This window comes from Nematolebias whitei, chromosome 20 (assembly GCF_014905685.2).
Source record: "Nematolebias whitei isolate Nwh7 chromosome 20, NemWhi1, whole genome shotgun sequence".
NCBI lineage: Eukaryota > Metazoa > Chordata > Actinopteri > Cyprinodontiformes > Rivulidae > Nematolebias > Nematolebias whitei.
The window spans coordinates 25,543,588-25,559,836 of NC_056517.1; the positions used below are offsets into that span (position 1 = coordinate 25,543,588).

Genomic DNA, 16,249 nt, shown 5'->3' on the forward strand with positions numbered 1-16,249 from the left:
TGGATTCATTTATAAGTGATTATCAGGGCTATTCAACAAAACTGCTCAGGGGGGCACCGTTTCTGAAAGCCAACAGCTCAGGGGCCAGACATCCAGCGATTAAAATCCTTATACCAAAGTTTACAATGATCTGTTTATCTTTTAAATCTATTTAGTTTATTGCATTGAATCATAAATGAAATAAACAGAACCCAAACCCAGAACTCAAAAAGTAAAATAAAATAATAATTATTATTTTATTATTTTTATGAAGTGGGCCCGATTGGAGTCACCCCCAGGCCGGAAATGGCCCGCGGACCACCAGTTGAATAGCCCTGCTGTAGATCATTGTGTATTTTTAAAATTCAAACATGATCTTTGACAACTACCTGCTGGTAAATAGCCTAACGTTTTATTTTAGAGGGTGTTCAGTTGTGTTGGTGTTTTCACGGTCTCTTCACAGCAGTCTTCATCCGATACCTCTTCTGGGGCTTTTAAGTGACAGTTCTCTGTTAAATGCTTCACCTTTCTCCCCAAAAACATCTGTTACTTCAAGCAGGAGAGTGCTATTTCTACTGTTATTCCTTAAGTAAAACGGAGGGAAAATATACTAAGTTTTAAGGTTCAGAACTGTGACTTTCTAAAAATGCATGATTTTTTTTTTTTTTTCTGAAGGGGTATCAGAATTTAAATTAGATAATTAATTGAGTAACGCATCCACAGAGGAGAGTGCTGAAATGGTGCGCCTTTTCTGTTTTATAGGGACACAGATGGTGAAATTATGAGTTAACCTTCTCCCTGGTTGGGTGCTTGGTCATTTATCACATCCCTTCTTCTTCTTTGTTCATGAATTCTTCACCTAAAAAGAGGTTATGAGCCCAGCATGAGGGGGGCTTCATGTCTCTGCACCTTCACCATCATTCCCTAAAAATGACTGGAGAACTGCTGATGCATTTATTTAACTGCAATGCTAATATTAATTTGTATTATTTCAGACAGAATCCTCAAATTGGTGGGAGTTCTGAATAATCATCTGTTTCTGCTCAGTGGTGATGGAGAGCTCTGCGCCATGCCTGCTGGTTATATTGTCACGGCTCTGCCATGTCATATTTGCTGAAAATGTGTGTGGTTGTGCGTGTTGGGTATGGTCTAGCCTGAGTGCGCGCCACTTCCCCCTCCATCCGCGCGTGTGCACGACGGTCCGCAAAGCCGCGGTCGCTTCTCCTCTCCGGGAGCGCAGCAGAACCGTCGCCAAACTTTGACGCGCAGAAACCTTCAGCTGAGGCAGCAAAACAAGCAGAGCTGAATTATAACTAGAGGGGAATTATATTTTTATTTTAATATTCCTGGCTTTCGCGCTAAATCTGGCTACAAAAGGTGAGTGACCAGCGGGATTACATGAATGTGCTTGCAGTTTTTTTCCTCTTCTTGTGTTTATTACGCGCATATTTTGCGCATCTCCCTGACCAGATTAATGTTTTGCATCTTTTTAAAAAAACAAAAAAACAAATACACATTAGAGCTCCTTTACGCACAGTTTGCGTCTCATCCATTCGCTCTTTCCTCCCCATCATCTTTCAGCCTAAACCATGGAGAGCACTCCAGTAGAAATTTTTAAAGAAGACAATAAGTGCCTGTCCGCGCTGTTGGATGACTGTCTGGTGAATTCTTCTGTTTGGGTGTCCGGAGACCCTGACAGCCGCAATGTGAGCCACGATGATGATGAAGGCTGGGCGCAGGAAAGCATGTCTCCCATCATCCCCATCATCACCGCCGTGTACTCCGTGGTGTTTGTGGTGGGCTTGTTGGGCAACAGCCTTGTCATGTATGTCATCATCAGGTGAGGTCCTATTTATTACTATTTTTTTAATATATAAAAATCATAAACTGAGCATTGACCTATTGTTAATATAGGCCTATTTGTGGTTGAGATGTAATAATAGAAGCTTTTGGCTGGTAAAAAGAAATAAAAGCATCCCCCTTTTTTTTTAAGAAAAGATCTTGAGGACTTTTTGACTCTTTAGTGAAGATGTTGCTGTTTTTGCAGGATGTTTTTTTCTCACAAATCTAACTTACACTCAGGATAATGCATCCAATAAACACATGCTGTTGTTGTTCGTTCGGCTACAGCAGCCCCCATCGGCTAAAAGTTAATTTTATAACTAGTAGGTTTCATCTAAAAAATGTTTTTAAAAAAAGTCAGGGCAGTATTTAGGTAAAAGGTTATGTGTGCTGTCAATTCTAATTCAACATGAACACAATAAACATGGCATCTGTTTCTGTCTTATTGGGAGTCTGAAAAGTCCAATTTATGACTGAAGCCTGAAATCCTCCAAAAATATCAACCACGTTATTGACTCTCTCTTCCACCTGCCAGCACCAGCTGTGCTTCATTAAATAGACAACCTCCTGAACCTGATAAGAGATTATTTAGGATCTAAGAGTGACAAATCTCACTTGTCATGTGCAATGCAGCCGTGCCTCACAAAACTTTTCAGTCAAACAACAATTACTTCATATCTGACTGATTGCTTCACTTGTTGGAAGCCAGATTTATCTACTCGGTTGCAGAGAAGATAAGTTTTTAGTACGGAAGAATAGTTTAGCTGAAGGAAGAATAGGTTTTTGTAGCAATTCAGTTTAATAATGAAATTTCACCAATGAACATGAACCGCTACTTGTTTACATTAATTAAATTTGACAAGTAATATTTGCTGTAATGAACTTTAAAAACCTTTTATACATGTTGCTTCTAAAAAATAGCAGCTGCCTCTTGATTTAGTTTCTTAAACACAAAAGTTTGCTCAAAACAATAGAAAAATCTTTAAAATTGTCATTTACTTGGCTTGCTGCTGTTTTTTTTACATGAACAAATCAAGGGATGTCTCTGGGAGATATACAGTAATGCTGCATTATCTGCACATCTGCTTGCAGAGACCACAAGGGAAATACAGTATATAACTTCTGATGGAAACATGCAGTTTATAGCAAAGTGGGAAAAAAACAGCAGAATAAAAGTTTGAAATACGAGGCAGTGAATGCTGCACGATTTGAAGTTAAAGTGGAGAGATGACGATGCTGGATTTCTTCTACTCTGAGCTGGAGAATATAATATTTCTCACTTAATTTGATATTTTCAGTTTCAGCAACACAACAGGATTGTGTTTATTTTGAGTTTTTGAGTCGGATAAAGTTCAAAGTTAAGCGACTCGTTTCCTAATCTATCCCCTTTAAGTGATAAATACCGTCTGATTTCCATTTTACATGCTGCTGGCCTTTGGTTTCTATGGAAACAAATGGGTTACTACAATTATTTCAAAATATTTAGCAAAAATAATTTTGCACATATAGCTTTTTTTCTGAACAGACACCGACAGTATAAGTGAATCGATGCACTTTTGAACAATCTGCATCCTAACGTCTAAAATTCTTTATTTAAGTGAAAAATATCATCCAGGCGATAACTTGGTGTTTGCGCCACGAACAAGAAGTTACCTTTATCTTTAGTTAAAGTTGTTTTTTTTCTGTGGTGTTACAGGAGAAAAGACAAATGAACACCTCACATCTTTTGTTTAAAAACCTTAAATTGAGCTGTATGATTAAACCTAGCAAAAGTCAGACTTTATTCAAAATGCCATCATATTTTAATGAAGTTTAAACAAGGTAATTAGAAGCACTAAGCACTGAGCAGCATACAATACATGACAATGAAGGGTGAGTCAGACAGGAAGTTTTGTGATAATGCACACTGGTTTTATCATAATGAGCTGGGAGGAAAGGTCTTCAGATACAGGAGCAGCTGAGGCAGTCTGGGTGGATGATAAGCTGGGGACTCAACAATATGGCCTTGTATTCTGCATGTTAACAGGTACACAAAGATGAAGACAGCCACCAATATTTATATCTTCAACCTAGCACTCGCTGACGCCCTGGTCACCACCACCATGCCCTTCCAGAGCACAGACTACCTTCTTAATACCTGGCCCTTTGGGGAAGTGGTGTGCAAGGTCTTCATCTCCATCGACTACTACAACATGTTCACCAGTATCTTCACGCTCACCATGATGAGCGTGGACCGATACGTGGCGGTGTGCCACCCGGTAAAAGCCCTGGATTTCCGCACACCCATCAAAGCCAAGATGATCAACGTCTGCATCTGGATCTTGTCTTCGGTGGCAGGGATTCCTGCTTTTGTTCTGGGCGGCACGCAGACAAACAGCGGTGAGCAAGAACTTCCCCCATACCTGAGTGAACGGTCTTAGTTTCATTGTACCCAAGTGCAAATCTAGACTTTAGAAGCAGAAACGTATTTCATCAGTCAGAGAATAATTTTCCATTAGTGGCTCACAAGGACCATTAATACCAAAATAAATGGAGTCACGAATAAGAGCAAGATGTTCCCATCTGACTGCAGATTAGTTTTTTATAACAGCTTGGTAAATTTATATTAGAAAGATGCAAGGTAGATTTTTTTTTTATGAGGAAGAAAAAGTCATCTTTGTTATTTAATTACGTTTTCCACCTTTCCCTCTGCAGACATAACTGAATGTGCCTTACAGTTCCCAGAACCGTATGGCTACTGGGATACGATGATGAAGATCTGTGTGTTCGTGTTTGCCTTCGTTGTGCCCGTGCTCATCATCACCGTGTGCTACTCCCTCATGGTCCTGAGGCTGAAGAGCGTCCGCATGTTGTCTGGCTCACGAGAGAAGGACCGCAACCTGCGGCGCATCACTCGGCTGGTGGTGGTCGTTGTGGCCGTGTTCGTGGTCTGCTGGACGCCCATTCATATCTTCATCCTGGTCAAAGCGCTGGTGAGCGTGCCTGAAACCACCGCCATCATGGCCGCATACTTCTTCTGCGTGGCTCTGGGCTACACCAACAGCAGCCTCAATCCTGTCCTTTACGCCTTTCTGGATGAGAATTTCAAACGCTGCTTCAAAGACTTCTGCCTCTCAGCCAAACTGAAAGGAGACAAGGTGTCAGGGAGCAAGAAGGTCCCCAACGCTGTTCGGGTGGCCTCTGTTCCCCTGGAGAACCCAGATGGGACTAGCAAGCCAACATGACTAGCAGTGGAACTGTCTTCAATTTCCCACATTGGTAAAGAAGACTCCCATGACTTGGGCTTAACGCACATCAATTCAGCGATGTAGACTGTTGTGAAAGTTGATCCACCTCACATTTGTATTATTGCCAGTTTAAACAGTGCCAACTGATGAGAACCATCGTTCATCTTTTCCTTAAAGGTTCCCAGAAGAAACCTCACTTCATCCTTCATGGCGTTTAACTTTTGTAGTTGATATTTGAGTTCGAAGGTGGATCTGCGCTCAAGGAGACAGCTTGGTGTAAAATAGACCAAATTTGGTCCAAGTTAACTCTAATAGTATCTATTTTCTAACGTCTGTTCTGAAGAACGTGCTGCTTACTAATGACATGGCAACTTGATAAATGATTTGGATACATTTTCAACTAAATATTTAAAAAAGATCACTTTATCAATGACTTTGCTTGTTCAGGCAAGCAGGAAGACCATTTCTGGGGAAGCTGGGGGCAATATTTAACATTGCTGCTTGTCAAATTAATTACTATCATACAATAGGCTACCCTCTAACAGTACAAGCAAAGTGACATTTTATTAAGCTTTACATAAGGATGTGGGACCACAAGCAAAATACCGTAGAGGACCTTTTATCATAACAGAATTTCCTTGGTAAGTTTCAAGCAACAACAATGCTGAAACTATGAATCACTCTATAATAATTAACTGCCTGAGAGATTGCCACATAGTATGCCCTATTTTTCGGACTATAAGGCGCATTAAGCAAAACTAAAAGGTCAGATAAGTCGAACTTTATTCAACTCATTCACAATAATCATATAAAATTGGTTCGAGGTCAGTAAGCACAACCGGAAGGCGCACCTGATTATAAGGCTTACTGTCGATTTTTGACTAAATTAAAGGATTTTAAGTGCATCTTATAGTCCGAAAAATACGGTAAATTAATAAACTGCTACAGCCCTGCAAGTCACAAGTTTACTTTTAAACCAGTGGTATAGAGTTTTTAACTGCTACATTACTAATTGTCTGCAGTGTCTGGCCTTCAAAACACCATCAAGATGATATTTGGTGTTTGCTGTCATTCTTTAGGCCAGAGATAAAGCAAACAATAGTTTTGTTAGCACCGTTGCGTACACAAATTTTATGCTTTTTTTGTTTTAGTTTTTGTGGCTGCTTGTGTTTCAAGCTAGTGCTAAGTCTCAATGCTCTTCAGCCACCGCACGAGTGAGTGGCAGCTCTTCACTTCCCACCTGATCTCTTCCATGGTGGAACTAAGCCATCTATGAACCTTTCTGTAGCCAGGTAAACCCTACTGAGATCACAGATATTGTTTTCAAGGTATGCATGTTTTTGGACAGTGGGAGGAAACTGGAGTACCTGAAGTAAACCCACACAAATACTAGAAGAACATGCAAAGTCCACACAGAAATGCCCCAGAACCAACCCAGGGCTTGAACCCAGAACCTTCTTGCTGTGAGGCAAAAGGTAAAAATCTCTTAAATATTATTTGTATCAAACAGGAGCTCTGAATGTTAATGAATTTAAGGAAAATTATAGTTTACTGAAACGGACGGGTGTCTTGTTTATCATTTATTTCCTTCTATAAATTTAATATTTGCCAAAAGTGCCTTTAACAGTCCAGGATGGCAGCAGGAGTTGCATAAAACAGGTGTGTTTGTTGCGTCTCCCTCAGTTTGACATGTCTGTGTTGGCTGCATGAAACACTGGTAACAGGCATGTGCCAAAAGCCTTTTCGCCTCTGTGGAGAGTGTGAATGGTGCTGATTGGTCTCAGTGTGAGGAAAACTGACTCACGGTGGACTTTGAAGTTGTGCAAGAGTCAGTGGAAGGTTAAAAATAGGCAACGCGCTCAGCTGCGTCACGACACTCGTGTCAAAAAGAAACGGTAAAAGGATGAAATCCTGGATTTAAATGTGCATTTAAAATTTGTCAGAGGGCTCTCTTCTTGGTTTTGACTCATGAGTTGTGTCCAAACTGATCATTTGTCCAATATATGTAATTAATTAACTTTGTATGCTGTTTATGGCTTTTACAGTGATAAAACATATTTTTCTCATGTTATCGCTTTGCAATCTCATAAACAACAGTTTGAACAAGTTGTGCACCTGTAGTATATAACACCTGTACAGTACGTGTATGAAAGACTATTTTATAAATAATGTGAAAAATATATATCTTTGCATAAGCATATTTTAAATAGGCTGTAGCTATAGCATGTATAAATCATTGTTGCTGTGAATCATAAGAAACCAAACATGCTTTATGCACTGTGCTGTCGTTCTGAATGCTCTGCAAACATTTACGTAAAATGTGCAAAGACGCACTCATCTCATTTGGAAATGTTAAGTAAAGTTTTTGCTTTTAATTCTCTGGTTGCAGAACAGTAAAGAAAGCTGCTCTGTGACGTTAAACAGGGACATTGTTCTACACTGTGACTGATGCATTCTGTTTCTATCTTTTCTGTGCTCTCTTTGGATCTGTTGAACGTTGTCTGCTGTCGTTCATGTACTGATCCTGTCTGTGATTTTCTTAATATTGAATCAAGTTTTTAATAAATCTCCACTTGTGCTTTCTTCTTGAAGTGACAAGCTCATATTGTTGTTAGATTTCAAACTCATGTGGTTGAATAATCAGCAATCTCCTCTATGATTCTGCTTTTTCACCTCTTAATAATTATTTAATATTCCATTTGGAAAACCAAAAGCATTTTATTCATAGTGGTTTATTTCAGCCAACCTTTTGGGAATAATGAATGTGAGCGTTAGAGGAAATGTAAGCCAGCTGCTCCACCAACAGGACTGAAAGTGTAATGATTGAAATATGTTGCATTGAATTTTTATAATTATTGAAATGCCAGCCACATTTATGACGGCAGTATTAGTGCATTAAAAACAACAAATAATCCCACAACTTTACTGCTAATTTTTTATTAATTTTTCAACTTTAAGTTTTACAAATAGTGGCCACAGACTGAAAAGCTGTTAACTTAAACTTTTGAAATTAATTGTGACCCCAATTATTGTCGTGGTTCATTTTTCTACCGTGGGATTCATATTCACAAAAACTAACGAGGAACAAGTTTTACATTGAACAGTTTTTTTGTTTTTATTTTGCATTTTATTGTCAGACATCCTGTGAATTTTATATTGATTGTGAAGTAAAAATTTACATTCTGCAGCTTTTTTGTGCACCATGTCAGCAGTTTGATGAAACACAAATTTATAAACACTAGCGAATAAAATAAAGCATTCAGTCAGCGGTCTTCATTCTTTTGTGCTTTGTCTATTTTATTTTATCGAGAATTGCATCATTAATATATTTAGCTCAAGGGGGAGTGGTGGCGCAGAGGTTAGAGAAGGCAAGCCTGTTATAGGAAGGTTGCTGGTTCAACTCCCCGAACCGTCAAAATCAAAATGTGAGTGTGATAGGTGAAGCACCCACATCTGCCTCCACCCTCATTTACCCCACTCTGAGCCCCTGAGCAAGGCCCTTAACTGCCATCTACTCCACACAGAGGGCTGTGGTAGCTCGGTGGTCTGTGCTTGGGAGGACACCTGGCGTAAAAACATGATCTTTGGCTCAAAAGGCAAATGGTTGCAGCTGTACAAATCTTTACAAAATAAGATCATGTCAGAAATTAAGTGACATAATTGTGAGAATTCATGTGGTGATTTTGGTACAAAAGGTTCTGGAAGCACCTGAAACCAAGTCGGATCAAGTCAAATTTATTTATAAAGCACATTTGAAAACAGCAGCTTTTTTTCCAAAGTGCTTAACAATGAAAATCAATCAATCAAAGCAACATTGCATTACATTAAGAAGATCTGAAGCTCTCAACCTTGACCTCTCTAAGTGGCTTCAAACATCTGTTAAGTTCCTGGCAGAAACCAATGCAGACATGTTCCTGTTTGTAGTTTTCTACACCGCTTTACAATCTAGCTGTTTTTCTTTCTTTTTTTATATCATTTTATTTCATTTATTTCTCTCAATTTATATGCATTTTTATGATTGTCTACTTCTTTTTTTTTTTTGCCTACTGTTGTTATCCTTTGTTAAAAACAGGTCTCTCTTGTAAATGAGTCCCCGTGACTCAATGGGAATATGATAAAGAAATAGTGTGATAAAAATAATTCAGATTCAAAACGAAGCAAAGTAAAAAAAAATAAAGATTTTTAAAGGGAGAAAAATAAGAAAAGGGTGTTGGAAAGGGCGTGGCTTAAATGAGCAACGATCATGTGATGTTCCTGACGTCATCACAGGCTTTTCCGGGTGTTTCCTTCATCTTAACTGCGGGCTGTGTAACAGTCAACTAACGTAGCTTTTCTTTGGCATTTTAAGCCCTAGTTTCGCCGAGATGAATCGTATTTTCGGCCAAAGTAAAGCCAAAGGTCCACCACCGAACCTGACGGACTGCATAGGAAGCGTAAGTTTTATTTTGACTCGACCTTTTTCGGTGTTGAACAAGTAAACAAAACACGGATCCTGGCTAACTGCTAGCCAAACTCACACAGAGAAAACTAACCACAGCGTGACACATTTAACTCTGGATTTGTCACACTGTGGTGTCTTTGTATTCTTTTCATTAAGAAACAAGTAAGCTATTTTATCGCGGAAAATGTTGTATACATTCATGTATTCGGGGTTAGTTGATAAATAAGATTTGAACACAAATGTCCCTGATTGTGTTCGGGCAATGACTCGGCGTAACGTGATGTAACAATTCCTGCACTTCGACCACTAAATAGAAGTAAAATGTCTTATTTTGTGGGAACTAAACCGGTTGTTCTGGTTTGTTGCGTCTGCGCAGAGCTCTGACTGACAGAAGCGGAAGTGGAAAGCAATATAGCCAAGCATGTTTAGCTCCCTAATAATGACCTGGATACTGGCTCTTTACACGTGCATGACAGTGTTTCAGGTAAAATAATCATCTCCACATTAATGTCTTGTTTTTTTTGTTTGCAGGTTGATTCTCGGGCGGAGTCCATTGACAAGAAAATCGCCAGACTAGATCTTGAACTTGTCAAATACAAAGATCAAATGAAAAAGATGAGAGATGGGCCCTCGAAGGTGAGACCTTTTCTAAGATGTTACGACAAAAATACCTGTATTTTCTTTTTTTGGATCAATCAAAACTCATATTTACTTGCCTAAATCGATGACACGCTCCAGAAGCTTTTTGCACCTGCACATGAAAATAACGTTTTTTACATCTAATTGTGGGAAATATGAGCAAGTCTGTCTACAAACCTGACCAAATATTAAATGCATAGTCGTCTATGATTTGGTTATGAATGGCAGATGAAGGAATTTCATGCAAAGAAGTGCCACTGATCCTTTTGTAGTTATTTTTTTTTAATTTAGTTATGCATACATAATTGGTATTAATTTAATTATGTAGTTTGATTATGATTAATATTAAACAATTGTAACTAGTGATGAAAATTAATGGGACTCTTCTCTAGAACATGGTGAAGCAAAAGGCAATGAGAGTTCTGAAGCAGAAAAGAATGTAAGTGGTTTTATATTGGTTTGATTTAGTTATTTAATCAAACTCATGACCTGTTTTCCTGAACCTTTTTGTTTTCACCAACTTTCCAGGTATGAGGGTCAGAGAGATAATCTCATGCAGCAGTCTTTCAACATGGAACAAGCGAACTACACAATCCAAAACCTCAAGGACACTAAAACCACAGTAAGAGATGCAACACCGTGGATCGAGCAACTGACAAATAAAGTCTGAGTTAACTCTTTATGTTCGCAGGTTGATGCCATGAAAGTCGGCCTCAAAGACATGAAGAAAGCGTACAAGAATGTGAAAATTGATAAGATTGAGGTTTTTCCTTTTTATATTTTTTTAAATAAGTTTACTTAATAAAATGTAGTGATTTAAAAAAAAAAAAATCATAAAAGGCAAAGTGAAATTTTGTTTTCCATCTTTTTTTTTTTTAAGGACATGCACGATCAGCTTGAGGACATGATGGAAGATGCCAATGAGATCCAGGAGGCCCTCAGCAGGAGCTACGGCACTCCAGAAATTGATGACGACGACTTGGAAGCAGGTGATAAAACAAACTGTGCTTGGTCTCAACATGATCTTGGATTACATTTCTAATTTGTGGACTTGATTTTACACCACTCTAGTACAGAACTCCTGTCTACATGAACATTATAGGACTTCATGTGAATGGTGGAAAAAATGGCTAAAACTTTCTGTCATCTGTTGTGTCCTCAGAGCTGGACGCCCTGGGAGACGAGCTCCTCCTGGATGATGACAGCTCCTACCTGGATGAGGCTGCGACTGCTCCCTCCATCCCGGAGGGCGTGCCTGGTGACAAGTCAACCAACCGGGTATATAAGATTTCAAAGTTTTCTAATCGGTCTCAACACATCTGTTCAAATCATCATTTAAATGATTCTTGTTTCAGGATGGGGTCCTGGTGGATGAGTTTGGCCTTCCTCAAATTCCTGCTACATAAGGATCATTTTACCCGTTAGTTTTACATGTATCATAGCCTTTTTTTTTGTATTGCTCCAACTGACACTCCTGGCCTCTAAGTGCAGCCATGAAAACCAAAGCATCTTCTGCCCAATGAATGATAAAATGTTAAATCAGGCCACTCAACTCAAAGATTGTTTTTCTTTTGCTGAAGTTCTCAGCTTGAACGGTGGTTGAAATCTGGGTCCTTTTAACTTTGTACAGTTTCTGAAACAGTAAACAATAAATTATATTTTTCAAACGATGCATAACTGTGTGATAATAAAGTCCTTCAAAACTTGTCTAAAAGGCCACTTTGAGTTAAACTTGTTGCAGTTCAGAATCAATAACTTCACGATCATTTGCTAAAAAATAAATATTTATTTTATTACACGATAAGAACCCGAACTTCATTTTTCTCATCACCAGCTGAGCCTGTAGGTGTGAGGGAAGATCTTTTGGTGTAGATACATTTCCACACTGGTCTTGTTGTGCAGTTTTTCAAATTCATAGAAAGGAATCTATAAAATTAAAAAAAAGCAAAAATATTAGATGTCTTTAAAAAGACTGATAAGACAGCACTGATATTTTCAGGTCAAGATTTAGCCATCTAAACTACACATTAAACCTTACTGGAGATGGTATGATATTGGTGATGGTTAGAGTCTAACCTGCACAACTTCATATCCCAGCAGTCGCAGGTGTCGCTGCTTGATGGCCTCTTTTCCAAGAAGCTGCGTGACGTTTGTAGTGAACCTCTTTTGTCCGTCAATACAAAGAGCCATCCTGCAACAAATCGGTGATTGATGCCCTTACACTTATTTACCTCTAGATCCTGTGTAACAAGTTAAAGCTTACCTTTTGTACACATCATCAGTTTGACAGGCAGGCAAAATAAATCCCTCTTCATCAAGTTTTATCTCCACATCTACGACAACAATTACACGTTAGAACCCACAAAGATAAACTTGACTGACTTTAGGCGAGATGAGAAACAACAAGGACGTGATACCGATTGTATAACAGTATGGCGTCAGAACTTTGGATCCAAAGTATGAAGGATCCCTGAGTAAATCCACCAGTCCTGCTTTGACAGAGTTGTACAGATGTGGATTGACTGGTGTCTCCAGAGAGTGACCAGATGTAAGGAAAGATTTGACACGATACTTTGGAAGAAAGTGTGGACCCTGATGGAAGGGGAAGAACACAAAGCACAACATAGAGAATAAAAGATTTCTATCAGTCACTAGTTAAACTTGTATCAGTGCAACACTTTAAAAAGTATGAACTTAAAGATATGCCGTTTTGAAACTACAGCTGAAAAAGCCAAATGACAGTAGTTCTTAGATATTAACGGCATAAACCCTAAATTTGCGATTCCATATGAAATAACATGAATAAAATCCGCAAGTCAACAGCTGTATTCTGTGAATTATTAAAAACAAAAGCACACTAAGAAAAAAAAAATGCATGTTTTAAACCCCTCAAGCGAAAAGGACATCACACACCAATGACTTTAAACCACAAGGTGTGTATTCAGGTTTCAGACATGGTTCTTTTGTCATAAAGTATTCAACCCTTCAATTACCTCATAAAAGGGACATTCCAACTTCACCGTCATGTAGAGCTGAGTTAACTGTGCCAGAACAGCCTCTTTAATTACTGTATCCTGACCTGCGGCAAAATACATTTTAAAAATTGTTTTTGCATGGCATCATAAAGACACTGTGTGAGTGACGAAGTGTTTCACCTTGAATTTGCAGCAGGAAATAACTCACAAAAACTTTGGATAAAAAATTGACAGGGAACCTTCCCACAAGGGTGCAAGCGTGCAGCAAGTTGAGCAGCGTTTCCGGCTGAAATTGTGAAAAACGAGTGTGCAGGATGGTTTCCACTTTCCCGAACAACTGGCTTGCATTGGGTGGGAGGTAACCCAGCTTCCCAAAAGCTGCAATCTGCCTGGTTATTTGGCTGGTGCTGTAGCTGTCTGCTCGGTTCATAAAGCTCTCAGCAACAGCGTCGAAGACAGCAGGGGACAGGATGTTCCTGTGGCCAAAGAACTGCGCCACCTTAGATACTGTCTCCGGATGAGAGGTGAAGGCCACTGTAGGTACATGCTTCTCCAACGCATCCACAAAGTAATGATCACTTTGACCAAAATGAATTAGCGCACCCAGGACATGGGTGAGCTCCTGATCGCTGAAGTGAGGTACATGTCGAACAGCTTGCTTACACAAACCGATTACAAGAGGCACGGCTTGAATCTGATTCAGGGTAATGAGAGAACTTACTATCCCACTGACAGCAGAGGGATCCATTCGGGAGGTGACTGTTACAGCGTGGGCGTGCATGGCGTTCAATAAGTCTCTGTATTTTCCTTCTTCACCCACACAGCCTTGCAAAAGCTTATAAACAGAAACAAGTTCTGGAAGACTCCACTGGGCAGGCTCCTGCTTCTGAATTTGCTTTATCGCCTGCTCCAGCACCGAAGAGCCTGGACCTTCCATGGCCAGCATCACCTGGCCCAGGGTGCACAGCTGTCCAACAGTCATCAGCCCCCTGTCCAACCGGTCCTGGCTTTCTGACACCAGCCGCATTATTAGTGTGCTCCATGGATCCAAGAAGAGGCGTGTGCAGGCTAAAAGAGCTGACACCAACCCAGCGTCAGTGAGCCTCTCAGTGTCCTGCTCTAACTGGAAGCACAAGGCACGGATAGTGTCGTTTTCCAGCACTGTTGGATCTCTCAGAGCAGTGCCAGCCTGCTCCATGTCGGCTACACGGTGAAGAGCTGCAACAGCCATGGTGTCTGATATGATCTCCACTGAGCCCAGCAGTTTGAAGACCTGCCTCGAGGAGGAACATGCCTGCAGACCCTGCTGGAAACCCTGCTCATCAGCAGCTGAGGGCTGGTGCAGCTGGGTCAAACAGAACCGAGGGGCTGAGTATCCGTGGAGTCCTACAGAGCTGCTGGGGAAGATCGAGGGTTCCCTTATTGTGTTCTGAATGGCTCCGCAGTCCTGTTGGAGCTTCCTGCAGCCGTGTCTCTGGATACACCGTCTGGCTGAAGTGCACAGGCAAGCCACACACGAGGAGTGGCCCGGACTGCTGGTGACGAGTCTCATGGGACAAAAAGGTCCAACATAACGAATCCTGAACTGGCCAAGCAGAGGAAACCTCTGAAATAGTTTCAGAGCCATGCTGGTCCAGGACTTCTCGGTTCCAGCTAAAACACAAGAAGTTAGCTTTAAGCTTAGTTAACTTTAAACAGACATGTAAACTGTTTATGAGCAAAGAGAATAAATACAAGGAGCAGCACAGAGAGGGCTCCAATGCTCTACCGCTACTAGTCTCAACTCATTTTGACGGCTGCTGTAGCTAAGCTAGTAGCTTCTCTACATTAGCTAATTTAGCTGACAACTTCCTATCTTAAAAGTCATGTTGCCGTTATAGGCATGTAGGACGGACATTTTTACTAAAAAACATAAAAAAAAAGTCTAGATCTAAATTAAAAACATGAAATTCCCATTTACTTGTACCTTCTGACTGCTGCAGGGTCAAAGCAGCACTTGGCAGCAAAATGCTAACAATGTTGTTGTAGGCGTGTGTGGCGTTCAAGTCACCTCGGAAAAATTTTTTTTTTTCAAACGCGATCCAATTTTCCCAGAAACCTAAACTTGAGACGATAGCAAAAAAACCAACAAAAAAAAAACAAAAAAAACATACAATTTAGTATTTTATAAAAATGAGCATCAGTAGTCTGCATACCAAGTAGCCAATTTGACAATCGTGCATAATATGAAATCCCTATATATTTTGAAGACACTGAAGATACTTTATTTTTAAACACTAGGGGGCGATACAACGCAATCTTCACTCTATAATGCAGTCATCCAAACGCTGCATAACTAGATCTAAATTGACCAAATACGGTAGATATGATTACGTAATTTATTTTTTTCCCCCAAAAAAAACATCCATGTTAGGTTAAACACATTTATCTATTTTAGAAGAAAAGAAAAAAATCCCATCTTGCCCTTTCAAAACAACGCTTTTTTCAAAAGACCATCCCTATGAATCAAGTGATTACACATCCCCCAAGTGTGCAAAACATACACGCTTAATTAAAAGTGCACAACATATGTATATAAGCACTTTGGTGGCAGCTGGGGAGTTCACCTGTTCTCACCTAATGAAAGAAGTGAGGATGACAAAGGAAGTTACTTCTGTGAGAAACAAAGCATACACACAGGCCATAGTTTATAACCACCTGGCACAAAATTGGATGCAAGTTGGGCAATTTGACAGAAATTGATATTTGAAGGAATGCTACACCTTTTTAAGTGTTTGCCTGTCTTACAGGAATATATTTACTACCAACTTCCATGTTGATTGACTCGATTACATATGTGGTAATCATGAAAAACGCGAAGTACTTTGGATTTTGCACATTTGCATAACGATTGACAAGTGCGACAAACCGTTGACTAGTTTTTATAATTTAAAAATCGTCATTTTGCACATTTGTAGTGTTGCCGTGTGTGAACGTACTAAATGTTTTGAAGTATTGTGGAAAAGACTTTTCTAAACTGTGCCTACGTAAAAATAAAGCTGAAAGAGTTGTGACTGCAATAAACTGGAACTGAATGTGGTCATTGCTTTGGTCGTTTTTGCCTTTAATTACAATGTCTACACATCCGTTAGATAAAAAAAAAAAAA

At 39.7% G+C, this 16,249-nt stretch overlaps 3 protein-coding genes across 3 annotated transcripts; 2 read left to right on the forward strand and 1 right to left on the reverse strand.

Moving 5' to 3' along the window:
• The first annotated feature begins 1,565 nt into the window (after positions 1-1,565).
• LOC119426551 (delta-type opioid receptor-like) lies at positions 1,566-5,045 on the forward strand. The gene is made up of 3 exons (XM_037694115.1): positions 1,566-1,819; positions 3,848-4,200; positions 4,516-5,045. The coding sequence occupies exons 1-3, from the start codon at positions 1,569-1,571 to the stop codon at positions 5,043-5,045; spliced, it is 1,134 nt and encodes a 377-aa protein (XP_037550043.1). The 5' UTR covers positions 1,566-1,568.
• A 4,274-nt stretch (positions 5,046-9,319) lies between these two features.
• chmp5b (charged multivesicular body protein 5b) lies at positions 9,320-11,799 on the forward strand. The gene is made up of 8 exons (XM_037694237.1): positions 9,320-9,481; positions 10,021-10,125; positions 10,521-10,567; positions 10,657-10,750; positions 10,820-10,891; positions 11,009-11,117; positions 11,291-11,406; positions 11,484-11,799. The coding sequence occupies exons 1-8, from the start codon at positions 9,413-9,415 to the stop codon at positions 11,532-11,534; spliced, it is 663 nt and encodes a 220-aa protein (XP_037550165.1). The 5' UTR covers positions 9,320-9,412; the 3' UTR covers positions 11,535-11,799.
• Positions 11,800-11,901: 102 nt separating this feature from the next.
• On the reverse strand, positions 11,902-14,730 carry fastkd3 (FAST kinase domains 3). The gene is made up of 6 exons (XM_037693815.1): positions 13,284-14,730; positions 13,122-13,207; positions 12,546-12,720; positions 12,392-12,461; positions 12,205-12,319; positions 11,902-12,054 (listed from the first exon to the last, which is right to left on the reverse strand). Exons 1-6 carry the CDS (start codon positions 14,728-14,730, stop codon positions 11,956-11,958), a joined length of 1,992 nt encoding a protein of 663 aa, XP_037549743.1. The 3' UTR covers positions 11,902-11,955.
• Positions 14,731-16,249: the final 1,519 nt, after the last annotated feature.